We start from the raw sequence: 17,750 nt of genomic DNA, 5'->3' as shown, positions 1-17,750 counted from the left end.
ATTTAACTTATTCAGGTACATTCTCTGAGTCCTGGTGGGGCAGTCACGAAGCTGAACACAATGCAGGTGTTGGCAATTTAATGGGAATGTCAAAACACATGTACACATAACCTGCAATCCAAAGCCTATAAAATATTAAGTAATAAGGAAGTGGAAGAAGTAATAGAACATGCCATAGGAATTTGGAAGAGAAATAAATTGTGGAATTAATAATAACCATTCTTTATTGAACATTTGCCATGAGTTTGACACAATTTAATTATAGGTCTCCATTTTTATTTATATTTTAATTTTTTGGTTTTTCGAGACAGGGTTTCTCCCTGTGAAGACCTGGCTGTCCTAGAACTTGCTCGTAGACCAGGCTAGCCTTGAACTTACAGAGATCTGACCTGCCTCTGCTTGCTGAATACTGGAATTAAAGGCGTGCACCCCCCCTGCCCTCGCTGAGTCTTCATTTTTAAGCTATTACATTATAAGACTGCGACTTGCCTGGGTCCTTCCTCTCTGTGGGCACAGCTGCAGGGAAGCTACTGGCCCAGCATGTCTCTCTCCACAGTGTGTTACAGCCATGGAAGTGACTTATCCAGAGCAATTAGAGTGGGCAGTCCCAGCTTGGAGGCTGGGTATCAGTGGGAAGTGTGTTCAATGCTTCCTCACATGCAATAGGCAAATACAGGAATAATGGCCAACAGAATAAGCCACTATACAGGGTTCTCTCTGCCGGTTCCTTAGAGCAGAGGGAAGGTGTGTCTTCTCTGTGTTTGGAAACAGAGACACATCATCTGGCCACAGCAGCTCCAAATACATCTTGAAGAACTCCTGATTTCCTTCCAGGACTTGTGTGGTGGGCAGTTGCCAGAGAAAAGAGGGAGAGAAGAAAGACTTTAGGTTACATCTTTAAGCATGAGTGGCCCTTGATAGGGAAGTCTGTGTTGAGCTCAAGGCACAGGAACCCTTCAGCCCCCAGTGGCCTGGAGACAAAGGGACGTGTGGAGCCAGTTAGTGATGTGGGTAACTAAGGAGTAGAGGCTCCTAACAGGGCCAGCTCCCTGTCCCCAGTCCTCTGTCCCCAGTCCTCCGTCCCCAGATAGGTGAGATGAACTGACTTGCTCTTCAATGTCGCCTGTGGCCACAAAGAGGAGGTCCTAGTACAGGGCAGAGGCACCGAACACCCTGATGTTCTGGAGTACATGAGGTGACACCCCACATTTGGGGATTAAGTAGGAAGGGTCTCGTAGGAGTGGGTCAGGAGGAGACACTTGAGAATGGTGAAGCGGGAGCTACTCTGACAGTATTTAAAACAGCACCGAATTCCGGAATCCCCTTATGGAGTACTTGCTGTAGACCAGGGGCCCTGTGTATACTGAATTCTCCAGTAATCTGGCAGGCGGTGGTAGAAGCAGAAGCTTGGGCTCTGACCCGGGGAGGTCAGATCCTGCCTGCTCTCCTGGGCAGAGATGACTCTAATAGACCAGTTAGCTGCCTTCCCAGGACGCCAGCCAGTGCTGGCAGCAGGAGACTATGAACATTTGGTTAGAAATGAGCATTTTGTTTTGAAGTATTTTTCCACTGCTTTCCAATGCAGATCTCGTGGTGGATGCGGGGTATGTGTGCACACGTGTGTCGCGCTCACAGGACTGCTTTTCCGACTCACTAGGTGCAGGAGCTCAGCCGCCACCGCTCCGGGCGTGGGAAGCAGCGGGGCTGGATCAGCGAGCCACCGGTAGGAGGGGAGGTGCCATTGTGACCTACCCAGGTCCCTCCCCTCCGCGGGCACTGTGATGCTGCAGGGCAACTGCTGGCCCAGCATGTCTGTCTCAGGCCCCCTCCCTCGCAGTGTGTCACAACCGCGGAGGCGGCCGTATCTGGAGCAGTTGGGGTGGGCAGGCCCAGCTGGGAGGCGAGCGGGCGAGGAGAGCTGCCACGATGGTGAGACTTCCCGGGCCCCGGCTTGCCAGGGACGCGCGCAGGTGCCGGGGTACAGAGTTCCGGGACTACAGAGTAGCTGCCGGATGGCTTTGGATCCACTGGGCTCCAAGTCTCTTGGGGAGCGGGGGTTGTGGGTCAGTTCAGGATCAAGGGTCATTATACCCAGGGGTGGGAAACATCTAGTTGTCAGGTACCTTTAATTTTGCAAAGAAAGTAGAGAGCGGGGCCGTTCGCCCTTTAAAGGGACCTAAAGGGAAGATTTACGCTTGCGAATGAGAAGGGGGCGGACCTGGAGAGCCGGGTGAGAATCTGGGGGACTGCCACTCGTGGACCAGAGAAGAAATGGGATGCTGAGGGATTCTGGGCAGGTGGTCTGGACCTTGAGTCTGGGGTGTAGATAGAGTCAAGTCTCCAAACCCAGTCAAAAGTGACAGACTCCAGGTTCGGGTCATTCTCCATTCTTATCATCGGGCCACCGTCTTGGGTTTGGGGCACTCGAGCTGGGTCTTTTGGAACCTACCAGCTTCGCAGGCGCCTGGCACTGGTGCCGGCTTCTTACCCTTCCTAGCGGTCAAAGTCAGAAAAGAAGTTTTCCTCCCTGGAGACCAGGGGACTTCAGCCGTTTAATTTTATTTCCTTTCCTGGCTTCGAGGCAGGGACTCCTTACTGGCCGCTGTCTTCACTAGCGGCTGCTACCTTTATAACTGGAGAGATCCCCTCCTGAGCGCTTCATCAGCTTCATCAGCTGCGCCAAAAGCCCCTGGGACATCCAGCTACCCGGCCCTAATGTTGGCCTCAATCACCTTCCCCCATGCCTGGAAGCTCTAGTGTTTCTGCAGTGAAGTGGGACAGAATGGTTAGCGTGGCGGGGGTGGGGGTGGGCGGGGAGGAGGTGGGGGGAGGCAGTATAAGAGTATCTCACAGACCAAGGTCAGGTTCTCCGAGGAGCGCACTTGCTCTGGTGTCAGTGACAGGCAGCGGCGCCAGAACCTCCCTTCCCTCCTCCTCACCCGCCTCTCCTCTCCCCTTTCTGCCTCCTCTCTCTCCTTCCCCCTTCTCCTGTTCCACGCCGCCTCCCGCCGCCCCTCCTCCTCTCTGGCTGTTCATTTGGGAGAGTGTCCAAGACTTGCTGGCGCTGGCCCTTCTGCTAGTCCTACCTCCAAGCCTGTCCATCATTCCTCACTCCCCAGCATGCTCCTAGACACACCTGGGAGCGGGAAGAATTTGGGAACACAGGAGGGAGTGACCAGAGGAAACCATTCTGCTCAGGTCACTGGTGTGGGATCTTAGGAGTGCAGAGTTGAAGTTCAGATTTTGGCGCTTGGCTCCACAGCTAGCTGTGTGCCTTCAGGAAGGTCATCAAACTTCTCTGGACTGGTTTTTCTCATCTACAAAATGAAGAGGGTTTAGTACAAATATTCAAAGCTCTTGCATACATTTTATTATTTTTAAGCTTTTAGTTATAAAAGTGATTTAAATATGCTTGTTATATGTACACATATGAAGAGTAAATGAGTTTAGTCTATGTATCTCCCAGCTTACATATTTGCTATGATTGGTCATTAATTTTTTTTACTCAAGACTGGGTTTCTCTATATAGCCCCGACTGTCCTGGAACTTGTTCAGTAGACCAGACTGGTCTCAAATTCAGGGATCCATTTTACCTCTGCCTCCTGAGTGCTGGGATTAAAGGCATGCACTATCACATCCAGAAAAGATCAAGATATTTATTAGTGTGTTTCATGTGCATGTGTGTGTCTCTGTGTATTAATGTTTTCCTTTCACCATGGAATTTGGTGATCAAACTCCGGTCATAGGCTTGTTTTAGAAGCGCTTTTACCTGCTGACCCGTTTCTGTGGCCTCAGTTATCAGACTTGCTTTGTTTATTTATTTGGTCACGTGCTGTAGAACTGATTTTTTTTTTTTTTTGAGACATGGTTTCACTGTAGCTTTGGAGTCTGTCCTGGAACTAGCTGGCCTCGAACTCACAGAGATCTGCCCACCTCTGCCTCCCGAGTGCTGGGATTAAAGGTGTGCGCCACCACCGTCTGGCTTGTAGAACTGATATTTACCATTTACAGTTCCCAGTGCATAGCTATTGCTTTAAGATTTTCCAAGTGTGTTCACATCTATACTTTAATTCCGATCTGAATGTCCGCCGACACTGAGTCGAGCCCTAAGGATGTTAGGAGAAGAGGGCAAAGACAGCAACCCAACCCTTGAACAGACACCAATGTGTTCGGAGTATACCTGGGAAACAACAAGACAAGCGAAAAGCTGTGAAGTTTAAGAGGCTTTGAAACCTGCATGGCCAGCTGTCTAAAAAGCCCATCATTTTATTGTGAAACCCTGAGCTTCGTGTACTGAGAACATTCCTTATATGCTCAGCTCTGTCTTGATGGGCTACATTTCCCATTCCAGAACCTCACAGTGAATTTTTTTCTGTTTACCTCCTTCCTCCCTCTTTATTTTTCATCTGGAGAGGGATGCCATTATGATGCCCAGGCTTCCCTTAAACTTGTGCTGTTTCTGTTCCCTCGGCCTCCTGAGCAGCACGGAGACCCACATCCTTTTCTTCTTCTCCTTTCTTTTTATGTTGTGGAGGGAGCGGTGGTGGTGGTGGGGTGGTGGGAGTGATGGATTCCTGAGGCCGAGCCTTGTATGCTTGGCAACAGGGCTACTTTTGAGCCACGTCCCCAGACCCCAACTCATTCCTGGAAGACTAGAATGATCAATTTGTAAACCTTGATGTCAAGAATCCCACTCTTTCAAGAATGTCCTCACTTCCTCTCGTGGGTCAGGTTTCAGGCAGCTGGCCTCCGTGTCCCCATTTCCTTGGTCATGGAGGTCATGGAGGCCTTCCTGAGAGGTAAGCAGAATTGGTTTTGCCATTTCTATTTTTTTGAGGTGGGGTAAGAAATATGTAACTGGTTCCGACACATATTTCCAGTGTGGCCATTCTTCGGGTACTGGCAGCTGAGCATTTTTCTTGAGAGTTGCTGGCTTTCTTCCCTGGCGCATAGTGCTCCATCCACCAATGGCTTTTACTGGTCCCACACCAGATACTCAAATCACACAGCTGATAAAATCCACTCTCTAAAGCCTTCCTTCTTACCCTTCAGCTCAGCAGGTCGACGGCATACCCCAGCATCCCATCTGCTGTCTGTATTTATCCAGCAAGCAGCCCCTGGGAATGTGGCAATGACATTTATTTTGGGAAAGTAGTATGGAGGTGCCTGGCCAGGTACCCTAAGCTGAACCCATGTCCATGGTAGCAGGAGAGTTTTTATAAAAGTACCAGGGAGATGGGCAAACCTATATGACCTTCAAAATACCTTCATGCCATTTCTTTAGCATCAAGGAACACTGCCTGCATTATATGGAAATTAACATCAAATGGTATCAAAGATCCTATACATTTGCAAAGAACTGGCAGTTACGGGGGGAGGGCAGTGAGTCTGGGGTGGGCGGAGTCACTGCCATGTCTGGTATCTCTGTCATCACTCAGCTGTACCACTGGCTGTGCTGTGCAAGGCAGATGAGCATTGTGACCCAGAGCACCGTGGGGTTACAGCCACCTCTCCTTTGCTCCACTGGGGGAGGTTTTTCCTCCTAGGCACTTGGGTATCTGCTTCTGAGTCATGGTCCTTGGTTAAAGTGATGGGGCGAAGCTGTTGAGAAAGTCTTGCTAGAACTCCTTTAGGCTCAGCTGAGGGAGCGGTGGGGACATGAACGCTGTTGCCAAGTGTTTGCTGTGTGTCCTTGCTGAGGCGGGTCCTAGGTGACCTTGATGACCTCAATGACTCCTAGGCTTCTAGGACAAAAGGTTAATTTTGAGGAGGAAATGGCTGGTGACAAGGTCAGTGATTGGGAAAAGTGGGAGGATGTGGTATTGTTTGAGGAAGGAAGGGGACCAACTGTTCACTTTTTCTCGGACTACTTGGGGAACTGACAATACTGTGGCCTTTGTGGTACGCATTTCCTGTCTCCTGGAAGATCGTGAAAAAGCGCAGTAGGCAGTGTGTGCGTCACACTGAACCCTGAGTCCTGTCTCAGTGCCAGCTGGGAGCCATGGGCTTTGCCATCCCAGGGTCTCTTGTGCCAGAATCTTCTTACCGAGCACCCCGTCACTTGCTTCTCACCCACACTATTGCTACCCACGTCATCCGAGCCCCTCTCCTGAGCTTTTCTCTCTTGTCAGTGATCCCAAATCCACGCTAATTGAAGGGTCTGAGCAGTGATAACGCACACTTTGATGAGTCACGTTTGTTCCTGCTTTAATTATCCCTTTGGAACACTACGAATCTACTCTTCACTTGCCAGCTTTGTGACCTAGGTCCTAAAATACATGTGATTTTTTTTTTTATTCTAGCCTAACAACTAGAAAGAATGCAGTGATAATGGGCTCCCAGAGAGCAACTGCATTACAACTGTGCACACAGGTGGCCCGGGGACAATGGCCCTGTCTGAGTCCCTCACAGGGCTCCTGATGTGGGTCTGAGTCACTAGCTTTCCTAGAGAAATACTCCACGGTTAATGTGTGTGTGTGTGGTTTTTTTTTTTTTTTTTTTTTTTTTTTTGTGAAACCTTGAACTGACTTTTCCCCCCCAAGTCCAGGGTCTTAAACACACTTGAAATCACTCTACCATACTGAGCTGTGTCTCTGGCCTCAAAATAATGTTGAAAGATTCAAAACATTCTTCCACTGAGGAGAGCATGTAGTATTTGTTTCTGAGAGCAAAGCAAGAGGAACTGACAATACCGAAGCAGAGGGAGTATCTTAGATAGGATCAGCACAAGGGAGGGCGTCTCAAAGTAGGCTCTGAAAGGCTGCAGAGTTCTAGAATATGATTTTCCGTGACATATGCTCTCCGTGGAGGATGGGCGGCGGGGACACGGCTGTCCCACTAGCTCTGCCCTGCACGAGCTCATGCTCCATATAATCTGGCAGTTGTGGGACATGTCCTGAATTCTCCCGTCTCTTGTGTTCACTATTCCTAACATGTCCCCAGGCCTGTCTAAATGCATCAGGGACCTGTCCATTTTCCTTCTTCAGCAGACCAAGTCAGCAGTGTGGGTCCCTTGGCTGAACTCCCCTGAGCTGTGTCTATGTGTTCTTCGGCTCTGCCCGTGCTTCGTGTTAACCGGTCCTGTAAAGCCACGGAGGGCTCTGATTCTGCGCATCTCTGCTGTGTCCAAGCACTGTGCTTGGTGTTGGAGATTGAGTTGCTTGCCCATGGAGTTTAGTCTCTGTATCAGGCAAAGACAGACACTTGAAGAAGCAACCATCATGGCTGAGCGTTGTGGGATAAACACAAAGACAATCATGAACAAACACAGTAGGGACCCTGCGATGGTCTGTGGTTATCCTGATTTCCTGCCAGTCGGCAGTGACATTTAACTGGAGTCCTGAAAATGGCGTCAGCACACTGCCATTTAGAACCTTCTTGCATATGACAGCACTCATCATATTGGGATGAACTTTTGTAGGTGGCAGTTGACATATCAGACCTATGGAGGGATGCTGCTTTTCTTGAGAGGGGTGTATACATCTCTTTATCTCCCTTAACCCCTCCCCCCCATTGTTGAGTTTAGGGGCTCTGGCAGCAAATAGCGCCTTTCTTCCCTTACAAGGTACCCAAGAGAACAGAGCTCTACAGGCCCAGATTCAAAATAGAATCAAGAGGGGGAGGGGACAGGAACTCTGACTACCAAGGGGAACCTGAGATAGGAGTTTGGAGTAGCATATGACTGAAATATCCTTGCTAACTCAGCTTACCTTTGCCTGCCCCCATCTTTGGCCACACAGCTTACCCCGAGAAACAGTCTCCAGGTAGCAAGAGAGAAAGAGTAAAAGAGACCAATTTCTGCTTGGCTCACAGCATTTCTGTGCGGAGAGCATTTTCTGTTGGGTGTTTTGCATGGCTAGCTTGGTATGGATGTCCACTGCCAGGCTGGTACTAAGGTAGATGCAGCCACACCCCAAGGCCCTGGAAATTCAGAGTGAGGGTGAGCCAGGGGGTGGCAGAGTGCAAAGGACCAGCTCGGGCTGGGTTCTAGGGCAGGCTTTCTTGCTGCACTGTGCGCATCATCAGTCTAACCTTTGCCTCCCAGGGCCTCAGTTTGACCTGCCAGCAATGGAGAAGGAATCATGAGGTGACCCATGGGACCGGCCCACCTACGTGCCAGGTGTTTGGCTCTTACGTCCATCCTCAGTGTGGCAGATTGATCACCTTTACTGGGTGTGAGGATTGACTTCCCAAGGGTGTCACACTGGTCTCCTGTGCTCATCTGTGTGGAACTTCGGGCAGAAAGAGGGGTGACTGAGTGACAGTGTAGAGAAGGCTGCCCCTGTGCCAGCTTCTGCCAGGGCAACAGACCCTGAGGTTGTGGACTGGTGAAGTGTAGGGTTTATTTTGGTACAGTTTTGGAGGTTTCAGTGTGTGCTTGGTTATCCCTGTTGGTTCTAGATCTGAGGCGAAGTGGCACAAGGTAGGAACAAGTGATAAAACACATACTTGATGGCTAAGGAGGAAAAGAGACAGAGGGAGAAACTGGGGTTCCACAGTCCCATGAGGGTGTGCCCCTGAGAACTGAGACACATACTGCTGGGCTCCACCTCTTAGCCTTCTCCCCTTTTGGAAGGTATTCCAGATGCAAACTATAGCACCCCTACCATGAGCGAAGTGTCCCGTGGAATACTGAGGATGTTCATAGACCACAGAGTTCCCAGAAACTTCATAGAGTTATAATTTTACTTGTATCTGAACTCTACCCTCTGCACCCCAAACCTCTTACCTCCCTCTTACTCTGAACTTCCTGTGCCTTGAGCAGATGGTGGCTGCATCTACCTCAGTACCAGCCTGGTCGTGGGCATCCATGCCAAGCTAGCCATGCACAATTCCAAACAGGAAACAGAGACCAAGCCCAGGATCTGGCTTGTGGTAGGCAAGTTCTCCTTATGTAGCTTTGAAAGTTTTGCTTGCTCTCTTAGGGTGCGCCCTTAGTGTCAGCTGAGCAACTGGCTATGTGAGAGGAGAAGAACCAGGCTAACATGGATGGAGTCTCTATTCCAACTCCTACTTTTCATTCATTTCTTTTACTTTGTTATTAACATCTTCATTTTTACTATGAAAAATTTAAACTTCCAGAAGAGTAGATGAGTATAAAGTCACCCATATGCTTATTGCTTAGGTGTAAAAGCTATCATTTAAGGCCATATCTACTTATCTCCTGTGTTCATTAATGTGTTTTAGAAGCTGAGAGTGTAGCTCACTTGCCTAACATTTCAAGGCTCTGGGTTTGATCTCCAATACTGTTAAAAATCAAAAAATAGTACTTTAAATACTATTTTAAAGTTTATTGCTAGGTGCTTCAGACATAATTCTAGACACTGAAAACATTTTCATACTTAACCTCATTTTTATCATACTTAATAATTAAAACTAATGAGCTTCTCTATTTTAATTTGTTAAAGTTATAATTCATAATCTACAGGTCCATGTAGCCGTTTTGCTTCTAATGTGGTTTTGGTATGGCCCAGTTTCTGCCGCTCTTCTTTCTCATTAATTGGGAGAGAGTGTGTAGCTCAGCAGTGGATCGCTTGCCTGGTTTGCCAGAGAGAGGGAGAGGGAGAGAGAGAGAGAGAGAGAGAGGCTGTCAGTATAGTAGTAGTAGTAGTAGGAGGAGAGAGACTGTCAGGAGGAGGTGGAGAGAGAGAGAGACTATGTCAGGAGGAGAGATATTCATTCATTCAAGTAAGACTGAGGAGGGCATCAAAGAGACCAAAAACCCTGGGTCATGTGTTGGTGGCTGCAGGTCATTCTGTTGTTCTTCTCATGGTTTTTTTTTTTTAATTTTTTTTTCCCTTCCTGCAATAACCCTTCATCTTCCCTGGGAAGATCTAGAGTGTTCTGGAAGGAAGTCAGAAGACTGGAAACCATACTGCACCCTCAATAAGTGGGGGTGGTTGGCATACGATGGTGAAACGAAGGGACAAACTCAGAAAGCTGAAGTTTGGGGCTACAGATGAGACCGGAATTTAAAGGAGGTGATCCAGGATCAGGTTCCCCGTGGGCCTGTGCTATGTTCGCACAATGTCAGGTTCTTCCTGAGAAGCCACGGCTTCTTGCTGAGTGTGCTGTAGCTTTGGCTCAATAATAACATATGTGTGGGACTGTTGCTCCGTGTAGGGTGTGCTTTCCTTAGTGCTAAAAGGGAAGTAGAAGACAGCCCCACAGCAAAGGGAGCCTGCCTGTGAGCTCTGACTCTCTGCCTGCGCTCCCAGCAGGTGGAGAAGGAGCTAGATCATGCCATATGATGATAATGGTAAAGCCAATGACAATCACAGCTAAACGCTTCTTTTCAGATGAGGAGTGTTTAAGTGACTCGGCCAAGGTCACACAACACAACAAATGCATTGAGATGGCTTGCTGTGAGCCTGGGTGGAGCAAGTCATGAGTGAAGCCTTTCACTGGGCGTTGGGAGGTTCTGCTGGGCTGTAGTCTGCAGCTCTGTGCTCCGTATTGGTGGCTTCGAATGCCTGCACACTTTCCACCCAGCGGCAAGGGCTAGCAGAGTGATAGGGAGAGAGGGACTCAGTTGCAAAACCAAACCAGGGAGCAACTGGTCCTGAAGTCTCTGGTCCTTGGAGATGGTCAGGGCATCTGCTCCATTCCTGTGCCTGGAGAGGCTTCTGGGTTCTGAACTCTGATGCACACACTGCCTGTTTCCTCAACGAGCTATGCTCTCCGGAGCTTCTGCTCCTGGCTTGGGTTACCCAGAGCTGGAGAGGGCCACATCAGGTCATGGATAAGAATAGAAACCTACAGACCAGGCACATGCTTCCCTGCTGGGCTCTTCCAGGTATCACAGAACAGAGTTATTCCATGTGGGCCACTGCTTCCCTACAGATGGGCAGAGGGTGGAGGATGAGTCCATTTTCCCAGGAAATCTGCTTGGAAGGGTTCTTCACACACAACACACACACACACACACACACACACACACACACAGCCCTTATTCTTAGGTAATAATGCTAGAATCAGATAGACAATTGAGGTTTTAAATCAGAGCAACTAAGATAGAGGAGCACTCAAAAGGTGAAATTTACTCAATACTTGGGCTGACCTAAGCAGCAAGGTACATAGTGAGTGGTGCTTCCAAAAATGTTCCTCATTTCTCAACATTCAGGAAGAGCCTAACTTGGCCTTGGTGGTAAATAACTTATTTATTGTTTCTACATTTATAGCCATCATATTGACTATGTCTATGGTGGCTCCCCCATGACAGTCTCTGGGCTCTGTATGCACACCCTGTGTGTCATATCTCAGAAAGTCAGTGCTTAGGAATGAATGTGAACGCTGACGCCATGTGTTGTAAGGTTAAGGTTAGTCTGTTGCTATCTTTGACTGGTTTGGAACTATGTCCTGTGCCAGATGTAGTGGTGCCAGGCACCTGGAACCCCAGACACATCCTGGTTGTGGGGTGGTGCGGCTGTAGGCTCGAGCATCCTGATCGTTGAATGTGCGGAAGAGACAGCCTCTTAGATGTGGGGCCTCGGCCCATGGCCAGGGACTCGGGTTCTCTGACCTTGATGTGCCCTGTTTCCACAGCGGGAATGCATATCGGTCCACGTGGGTCAAGCTGGAGTTCAGATTGGCAATGCCTGCTGGGAACTCTTCTGCTTGGAACATGGCATCCAGGCAGATGGGACCTTTGGCACTCAGGCCAGCAAGGTCAATGATGATGACTCCTTCACCACCTTCTTCAGTGAGACTGGCAATGGCAAGCATGTGCCCCGGGCTGTCATGGTCGACCTGGAGCCTACGGTAGTAGGTGAGTACTGGCCAAGGGCTCTGCTGCAACAGCAAAGTGCAGGGACTGGGCTAATGAGAGGGAAATGAGTGGAAAGGTGTAAGTGAGCCAACCGGAACTCATCCACCATGTGACTTCCCTTGGGTCCTTGGGGGATTTGTAATAGGGGTCAAAAGGATCCTTCTAATCTGTGCAGAATAAAATGCTTCTTAAACCTGCTGAGACAAGAAATGGCCATGATTGTTACTGATGGTACAGAGTTAAAAAAACACAAAATATTCTAGAAATTGTTAGAAACCTCTCAGTCAGGCGGTGGTGGTGCACACTTTTAATTCCGGCATGTGGGTGGCAGAGACAGGCGGATCTCTGTGAGTTCAAGGCCAGGTTGGTCTAGAGAGTGAGTTCCAGGACAGTCAGGGCTACACAAAATAACCCTGTCTCAAAAAATCTCTCCAACGGTCCATTTCCTAAGGCATAGGTTTCTGGCCATAGCTGTAGTCTGGCCTCAGGGAAATGTCTAACCTTGCAGCACTTCACAGTCAAGGTGGGGTGAGGGTAGCCACACTCACAGGAAGAGCTGCTGCATTTGCAGAACCCTGCGCCTTCTGAGTTAGAACCACACAGGTGGAGTCTGGCTTTCTTAGGACAGGGTTCCCGAGCATCCAGATCCAGGTGGAGGGAAGGACAGAAGAGGAGGAAATGGCTTTGGTGTTTGATAAGTGGGATCTGCTCCTTCAAGCCTCCTCCTCTCTAGCTTGGCTCAGGGGCCTGGGCTTGGTTAGAGTGCTCTTGTCCCTCTGGATCTCTGAGTCATTGTTCTAGGGTAGACTGGGCCACTCCAGCCGGGTCTCATACTCAGATGAGTGGAATAGTGCACATCTCCTGGAAACGGGGATCTGAGGGTCCTGTCTCTTGACAGATGAGGTGCGGGCAGGAACCTACCGCCAGCTCTTCCATCCCGAGCAGCTGATCACGGGGAAGGAGGATGCGGCTAACAATTATGCCCGTGGACACTATACGGTGGGCAAGGAGAGTATTGACCTGGTGCTGGACCGCATCCGTAAGCTGGTAAGCACAATCGGGCAGGGAAGAGCCCATCTGGTCAGGCTTGGACTCAGGGCAGATAGAGGTGTGCATCAGCTGGCTGCAGGTATAGCTACTAGAGTTCTTGGGGGAGGTACGTTTGTTTGTTTGTTGGTTAGTTGGTTGGTTGGTCCAAATGCAGGGCCTCATCATGTCAGGCACATGCTGTACTGTTGGCTGTACCACTGGGCCTCTGATCATATTTCAGAAGGAACATTCACAGGGATGTACACCTCTCCCTTCCTGGGTACACTGGCCTACCCTGTAGACGGAGTTAGAGTTAGAAACATAGGTTAGTAAAGCATTGGCTTGGAAGAACTGAGGGAAAGATTTGTTTACACATTTGAGTAGTTATGTGTACAAATTAAGCTCTAATTACACACCTTCATTTGTTTTCTAATAAACAAGGGAGGTATTTCCTTTGTGTAAATACAGGAGTTTTGGGCTGGGGCTGTTGGTGTCTTAAGTTGGGTCACACTACTAAAGAGTGCTAGAAGCTGCGGAGTTAGGATTTGAATCAGGCTGGTTTGACTACTAAGCTGCATTGTGGACTACCTCACTTTGTCGTTATAAGCTCTCATTTCCATGTGATGGAAAAAAAATGACAGACTCGTGGTGCCCAAAGGTTCAGAACCACTGGATCGGATGATCATAGCTCACATCCTCTGTGAGTCTATAAATTCTCTTAGATCTGCCAGGAGTCAACATGGAGTGCTTACTGTAGTTCTGCCAGGAGTCAACATGGAGTGCTTACTGTAGTTCTGCCAGGAGTCAACATGGAGTGCTTACTATAGTTCTCATTAACTATTACTGAACCTTCTAAGATGAGGATGTAGCCAAGGGGGAGGAGGCCTTGGGAAAGGTTAATGACTGGCTGGAGTGTTTACAAGTTGGGAATTTATGGACGTGTTGCTCGTTTTGATGTGGCTGTTCCAGAATGCACACAAAAGCCACAGCAGCATGGTGGGCCCTATAAGTATACACAGTTATGATTTGTCAACCTAAAAACATTTTTTAAATCTCAAAATTTCAAAATCTTAAAAGAAAAAAAGCCATAGCTCCTTTTACATTTTTCAGACTGGCAGGCACCCTGAGCCCTTTCCACGTGTGAGTGTGCCCGTCAGCCATACCCATAGAAGCATATGTCAAGGACAAGGGTAGTAGGCAAGGTCTGAGCTCTCAAAAGGCAAGGCCCACCACAAAGGCAACTCTGAGACTTCCTACTCCTGCTTTGGCCAGCTCTGAGTCAGAGCCTTACGCACGCATGTGTAGTTTGTCAGTCTAGACATTAACCACTCCTCCCAAGACCAAAACAACCTCTTTTGTGTCTTATTCCTTATAGGTTATTATGATTTTACTGATATGAAAATATTGAGGATGGGGTAGGCAGACGAAAGGGGTTTGTCTGGGTTTGTCTCCACATGGGGTCTCAGGACTCTTCTGATTTCTCCTTGTTTCTGGCTCTCCCCAGACGGATGCCTGCTCCGGCTTGCAGGGCTTCCTCATCTTCCACAGCTTCGGAGGCGGCACGGGCTCTGGCTTCACTTCTCTCTTGATGGAACGCCTTTCCCTTGACTATGGCAAGAAATCCAAGCTAGAATTTGCCATCTACCCGGCACCACAGGTCTCCACAGCAGTGGTAGAGCCCTATAACTCCATCCTGACGACCCACACCACGCTGGAGCACTCAGACTGTGCTTTCATGGTGGACAACGAAGCCATCTATGATATCTGCCGCCGGAACCTGGACATCGAGCGCCCCACCTATACCAACCTCAACCGCCTTATCAGCCAAATTGTGTCCTCAATCACTGCCTCTCTCCGCTTTGATGGAGCCCTCAATGTGGACCTCACAGAGTTCCAAACCAACCTAGTACCCTATCCCAGAATCCATTTCCCGCTGGTCACTTACGCACCCATCATTTCTGCGGAGAAAGCCTACCACGAGCAGCTGTCTGTGGCAGAGATAACTAGTTCCTGCTTTGAGCCCAACAGTCAGATGGTGAAGTGTGACCCACGTCATGGCAAATACATGGCCTGCTGCATGCTCTACCGTGGGGATGTTGTCCCCAAGGACGTGAATGTCGCCATTGCCGCCATCAAGACCAAGAGAACCATCCAGTTTGTTGACTGGTGTCCCACAGGTTTCAAGGTGAGAATTGATGACTTGGGGTGGGGGACAACTGGGGATGCAGAGGGGATTACTCAGAGAGAGTAAACCTTGGGAACTCTGGTCTTTATGAGAACCGTGGGAGGTGACTTAACCCGATGCAACATTAACCTCATTCAACTTTGACTGAGACATTCAGCCCTTGAAGGCTGATTGGCTTAAGCCATTTTAGCAAGTGCACGTCTCTGCTGCTCTTTAAGGTTAGTCAACCATCTTTGACTCTTTCCTTTTTTAAACTGAGGGACCCGAATCACAATACCTTGAGGACTTGCAATTCATTTCAATTTGCTGAAAAGAAAGCTCAGTAGGTGTTTTACCCTTCTAGGTACATTTTAATTTTAGAGTTAACTAAATGATTTAATTTTAGAGTTAACTTAATGGTTCAGATTGCTAGAGAGGCACAGTTCTTTCTTCTAACAGAAGATGTGTTTCCCCAATATATGTTAAGAGTTAACTATTTACCCCTGTAAGCCTTACTCAGCTTAGAGTAACACCGAGGCAGTGCCTCGTCTTTGTGATTGACTCCCGTTCGTCATGAAGTCTCACTTTCTCCCCTCCTATTATTAGTGTTGTTCCTGCAGGCCAAGGGCACACAGTCTTCCTGCTCACTCACAGGCTCCACTCCTTGGGACACACATCATCTTTCCTTCCTGGACACAACCCATTTTTGTGTGTCATTCTGGCCAAAGTTGTCAAGGCTGTCCAAAAATTGAGGTTCTGTTTTTTAGTTGAAACAACAGCATAAGCTAATAAGGGAGTTAATGGGAAGAAGGAAAAATGAAAGAATCGTGGAGATGGTGGGGTGACGAACACAGAGGGGATGCCACCCCCTCTATTTGAAGCTTGCTCTGAGGTCCTGTATGGAACTGTGAGTAGGATGGTGCTAGCATTGGTAGCTGCGTTTCAGAAAGCTGCATGCTGGCAGAATGCATATTGCTAAGCCTCACCGGCTGTCGTTCTCCCCAGGGGTATTAGTCCCCAGTTGGACTAGGGTCTACAATGTCACTATTGAGAAGGGAAGAGAGGCCTATGCTGGCCAGAGCCACACCAGCAAGATGTGGCAAAATATGTATCTCTTCCACATCTGTGGCCTCCTGCTTGTTTAGTGGCCCTGTGCCTTGCAGCTACCACTAACTGAAGACGTGTGTTCCTAAGCAAGGAATCTACGAGATTGGCAACGGAAGCACAACGGCCTTAGTTTTGGGCACCGCTATGGCTCTCAGTGTCCGATTGGTGATACCACACTTTGCCATCTTGATGCCTTCCAGTTTCCTATAATTCTCGGTCTGCCTTAGCTTGAGGCCTTTGTGCGGAGATTTCTAGGGTAGAGCCCCACTGGGAAACTCCCCCTTCCCAGTGCACTAGCAGATCTCGGGAGGTTGGCTTGCCTGTGTGTGACCTTCGGCTTCTGTGCCTGCTGTTTCTGCCTTTCTTCTAAGAGAACTGTTTACTAGAGATCCGGCCTTGTGGGTAGTAACACTGTCCCCAAGGACCTTTTGCATTTATTTCTCTGGATTCTCCCTGGAACCTCTTAAAAAGCCCTTTACCCCTGACAGAGAAACTTCCCTAAATTTATTGCAAAAAAAAAAAAATTAAAAGGAGCATCAGATAAACATCTAGAAAACAATAAACCTTATGATAATAACGCCAATTCTAGAAATTGATTGGCCTTGAACATCCTGAGATAAACACTTGAGACCCCTCTTTCATGCCACAATTTCACTTAATTACATTCATCAATTTATTTCCTCTTTTTACCAGCCTTTAGTTTCTAAGCCCCTGAGATCCTCCTGTCTCAGACTCCACGGTACTGAAGTTACCATGTGCGATCATGCCTCTCCCTTTCTTTTTTATTTCCTCCCCAGCACACACCCTTTTGCCCTCCCCATGTTCCCAACTTCCTTGTTCCTCCTGCTCCATCACGCCATTCCATCCCACACCCATGTCTAGATCTTGCCAACAAAGCTTATTACCGACAGATTGCCCAACGCTGTCCTTGGCCAACTTGCGAGTCATTCTGTTGCCTGTCTTCTTTCTTTGTTCCCCAGGTGGGCATCAACTACCAGCCCCCCACCGTGGTGCCTGGGGGAGACCTGGCTAAAGTCCAGCGAGCTGTGTGCATGCTGAGCAACACCACAGCAATCGCAGAGGCCTGGGCCCGCCTGGACCACAAATTTGATCTCATGTACGCCAAGCGGGCCTTCGTGCACTGGTATGTTGGAGAGGGAATGGAGGAAGGAGAGTTTTCCGAGGCCAGGGAGGACCTGGCCGCCCTGGAGAAGGATTATGAAGAAGTGGGAACTGATTCATTTGAAGAAGAAAATGAGGGGGAGGAATTTTAAATATACACCTGCCCCATGACTGTGTCTCGTTGTTTGTGTTACTCCACTCTAACCATGGTGGGCTCATCTCCCAGCACTGTTCACAGACAGACAGACAGACAGACAGAGCAGCAGCAGTTGCGCCTGCTCACTCCCCTTTTCTCTTCTTAGTATGCTGTGCTCAGGGTTGCAGGGGAAAAGGAAACCACAGAAAGAGAAAGTGAGAGACTGGCCTGCCATCACCAGCCCAGTTCCTGTCCTACATAGATTAGGGTTCCTGACTCCAGCACCTGGGCAACCTGACCAGCCACATGGGTACCGAGCACACAGGGAACCCCCTCCCTCCCCTGGAATGAGAATAGCTTCATTCCTAAAGAATGAAAGTTAAGGTGAACAAGTCACACACACACAGGGTGGGTGGGGTAAGGAG

At 48.8% G+C, this 17,750-nt stretch overlaps 1 protein-coding gene across 1 annotated transcript; it reads left to right on the top strand.

Moving 5' to 3' along the window:
• The first annotated feature begins 1,769 nt into the window (after window positions 1–1,769).
• Tuba8 (tubulin alpha 8) lies at window positions 1,770–17,360 on the top strand. The gene is made up of 5 exons (XM_048444330.3): window positions 1,770–1,929; window positions 11,545–11,767; window positions 12,666–12,814; window positions 14,301–14,981; window positions 17,048–17,360. Exons 1-5 carry the CDS (start codon window positions 1,927–1,929, stop codon window positions 17,339–17,341), a joined length of 1,350 nt encoding a protein of 449 aa, XP_048300287.1. The 5' UTR covers window positions 1,770–1,926; the 3' UTR covers window positions 17,342–17,360.
• Window positions 17,361–17,750: the final 390 nt, after the last annotated feature.

The sequence above is a fragment of the Myodes glareolus genome, chromosome 3 (assembly GCF_982192425.1).
Source record: "Myodes glareolus chromosome 3, mMyoGla1.1, whole genome shotgun sequence".
Taxonomy (NCBI): domain Eukaryota; kingdom Metazoa; phylum Chordata; class Mammalia; order Rodentia; family Cricetidae; genus Myodes; species Myodes glareolus.
Note: the sequence above shows the minus strand (reverse complement) of the source record. Positions and strands in the feature narration are given on the sequence as shown.